This window comes from Phanerochaete carnosa, assembly GCF_000300595.1.
Source record: "Phanerochaete carnosa HHB-10118-sp unplaced genomic scaffold PHACAscaffold_3, whole genome shotgun sequence".
In the NCBI taxonomy this organism is placed as follows: domain Eukaryota; kingdom Fungi; phylum Basidiomycota; class Agaricomycetes; order Polyporales; family Phanerochaetaceae; genus Phanerochaete; species Phanerochaete carnosa.
The window spans coordinates 3,846,495-3,849,587 of record NW_006767630.1 but is presented as its reverse complement, the minus strand read 5'-3'; the positions used below and the strand labels follow the sequence as shown (position 1 = coordinate 3,849,587).

The 3,093-nt window shown below is 52.1% G+C and overlaps 1 protein-coding gene across 1 annotated transcript; it reads right to left on the bottom strand.

Annotated features, from left to right (window-relative positions):
- Positions 1 to 678: 678 nt before the first annotated feature.
- Positions 679 to 1,736, bottom strand: PHACADRAFT_27093 (uncharacterized protein; the record flags this gene model as incomplete). The annotated part of the gene is made up of 5 exons (XM_007392677.1): positions 679 to 699; positions 754 to 1,042; positions 1,095 to 1,472; positions 1,524 to 1,558; positions 1,623 to 1,736. The coding sequence occupies 5 exons, from the start codon at positions 1,734 to 1,736 to the stop codon at positions 679 to 681; spliced, it is 837 nt and encodes a 278-aa protein (XP_007392739.1).
- Positions 1,737 to 3,093: the final 1,357 nt, after the last annotated feature.

Here is a 3,093-nt window from a genome sequence, read left to right as displayed (position 1 = left end):
AGGGTGTAATAGGCCGATAAATGCGTAAGATCACTTAAGGCTTATACTGTGTCGAGAAGTTGCCAATACCGCGAAATACCATGTCCTCTCTCCTACAAGCTCTTCTGGACACGTAACAGCCCCATGCTGATTCCTCACTAACCAGTTCGGACCTGACTGCTGGATAAGTATCTGCAATCGGACTTTCAAATCGGTGAGAAGGCTGCCAATGCAAAGAAAGGTCCTCCATGCTTTCTCCAGCCCATTGGTCAGGTCATATGAACTGCCCTTTGTCACATCCGTGAGATTTCGCTGCTCCGGTGCACCTGTGCAGATCTGGCTTCTCTCATGTGTTGAGGTGCAGAGCGCGGAACCGCCCTTCCATTGGCTGGGTATACAGATTCCTGTGTGTGTCTGACCACCGCGAGCCGATCATTTCGCACGGTAGCATCCGCTTTGTCGTGGATTGAAGCCGGCGGCGAGGGTACCACACCAAAATGTAGCGGCTTGCATCACATCTCGAAGGTCCACGTTACGGACGTCTGCTGATCACGATTCTGGTTGACACTATACTCGCAGACTGAGGTCGCAGGAGCAGCGATACAAATTTGACACCGAAAACTATCAAGAAAATGCAATTCTATTTAATTACTTTCTTTTAAAATTGTGCATTCGCTGATCTAGTCCATGCATGGCACCCTAATTCAAACGCTGCAGAAGCTAAGAGGTCAAAATAAGTAATCAGAAAATGCACCAGCAAAGAAGCATGCTCACATATTGGATTTCAATCTCCGTGGTAATATCGATGAGCTCCCGGAACAACTTGGCTGTGGCATTTTGGAGATTGCTTGCAAAGTCGTTGGAGACCAGAGCACCCGCATCGAGCCACGCATCTGAGAAGGCAGCAGCAGCAGTGAACGCCTGACTTGATACGCCTGCTTCCTGAGTGGTATTTGTGACGAGGACCCTGGTACCGGCGCTGTCTTGGGCTTCGATCAACGTTGTGAACCCTGTGACGTTGGACTCGTATTTTGTCTCGGCGACGATCTTGCCGATGTGCGCTCTAGAGACCAATTCGTCAGCACATGCAGGGATTGCTGTCTTGATGGGCATACCGATGAGACAGAAGAGCAAGGAGCGTCGCATCAAGATTGAGGACAGCATCGTCGTCGATGGTCGAGTTGTCCAAGTGGTAGTAGTACGAAGTCGGAGAACTGAAAAATGGAACCAATGTGTCAATGTAGAACGCGGTAATGTTGCCGTTGCCGCTGAACGAGTCCTGGTGAAATCGACCCGGAGGGAAGGGATTGCTCGGTGTGGAGATGTCTGGAGCGATGAGCGGCTGAGTGAAGGGGTATTCGAGTTTCCCATAGTCGTATCGTCCAGAGGCTGCACTGACGACTTCGCGCTGCTTGAGGAAACTCAACAGTTCCTGACCGCCATTTGCGTACAGCGAGTGATTGGTGGCGAGATTGATGCGTTCTGTTAAGGTGCTAGAGCGACGTCATCCACGAACGTCTATCCCAAGTAACGCTACAACGCACCTGACAATGGGAGCCTCGAGTTGAGCTAGGATATCCTAAGCGATATTACTTGGACTTAGGCTCTCTCTCTCTAAGGACGCAGAATTGCATAGCGCTTACTCTGATCTGCACCAGCCCTGGGACTGTCAACACGGGTCTGGTGCCAGTGGCGCCAGCCAAGACGGCGCAGATTGCTATAGGGAGGGTTACAAGACTTAGTGGGTGAAAATGCATCCTAGAGGTTTGTGGCTGCGAAAGTATGGGTGCCGCTGGCAGAGCTCCAGGCCCGCTTTATAGTACACATCATCCCGAGCGACTCGGACTTAGCCTGCGTCTCTTGCAGGGTCGCACTACCTTTGCCGGCGTGATGTTCCGTAAGTTTACAAAATACGCTGATCTCACAGAATAGTGCAAATCACCGAGCGCTCTCCGTCAGTCGTGTGTAAAATAGCTCTCGCCTCCGTGAAGGAAAGCGCGCAGGTAGTACGCGGATGACTTCCGAGTCGGTCTCCGAGTCGCTCAGAGTCACATATCGCGGGAGAAGCGCGGTTATGGCGAGCCATTAGCGCGTGCGGCCAGGGTGAGACACGCCATACCTTGTACCTCATGCAGAGTCTGGTACTGAGAATGTGCAGTGATCTAGATCGCGAGGCTTTCGCTTCAAGTTATCATCGCGACTGGTTCGAGCACAATCAGACGTACCCTTGAGAAGCCCCTCGGTGCATCACAGATTATCAACAGTTGAACGTGGACGCGCCACTGCCGGTCGACTTCCCCCTGCCAGGCCAAGGCTACCCCAAGAGGGTCAGCCATCAGCAAAATCACACCCTATGTTAGACAAGGTTGAGGTTAGGGAGATGAGGTTACTACAACGCACCTGACAATGGGGGCTTCGAGTTGAGCTAGGATATCCTAAGCAATATTGTTTAGACTCAGACTCTCTCGAAGGGCGCAGAATTGCATAGCGCTTACTCTGATCTGCACCAGCCCTGGGACCGTCAACACGGGTCTGGTGGCGCTAGCGAAGGCGGCACAGGTCGCCATAGGGAGGGCAACGAGACTTAGCAGGTGGAAGTGCATGCTAGAGTTCTGTGATTGCGAAAGTATGGGTGCTGCTGGCAGAGCTCCAGGCCCGCTTTATAGGACACATCATCCCGAGCGACTCGGCCCCTTCACTGGCGTGATGCTTCATAATAACACGAAAATATCGATCTCGGAGAATAGCGCAAAATATCGAGCGCTCTCCGTCAGTCGCATATAAAGGAACTCTCACCTCCATGAAGGAAAGCGAGCAAGGAGATGGGCGCCCTTCTTTAGCTCAGCAATACTTTCCCACGCTTGGAAGGTAGCAATACTGTAAGGTGGCAGCAGCACTGCCAGTGTACCGGCAACAATAAATCATCAATCATCATCATTCTAAATTATCATTATTTTTCTCCAAAGGAGTGGCAAGTCGAATAACAGCCTGAGATCGAGCCGCGGCCAGGGTGCCGATTGGTCGGGCCTTCGCCCGAACCACCACCGACAAATCCGACAGCAGGCGAGCAGGCCCCCCAGAACCCCGGACAACCATCTCAAGCACAAAACAACA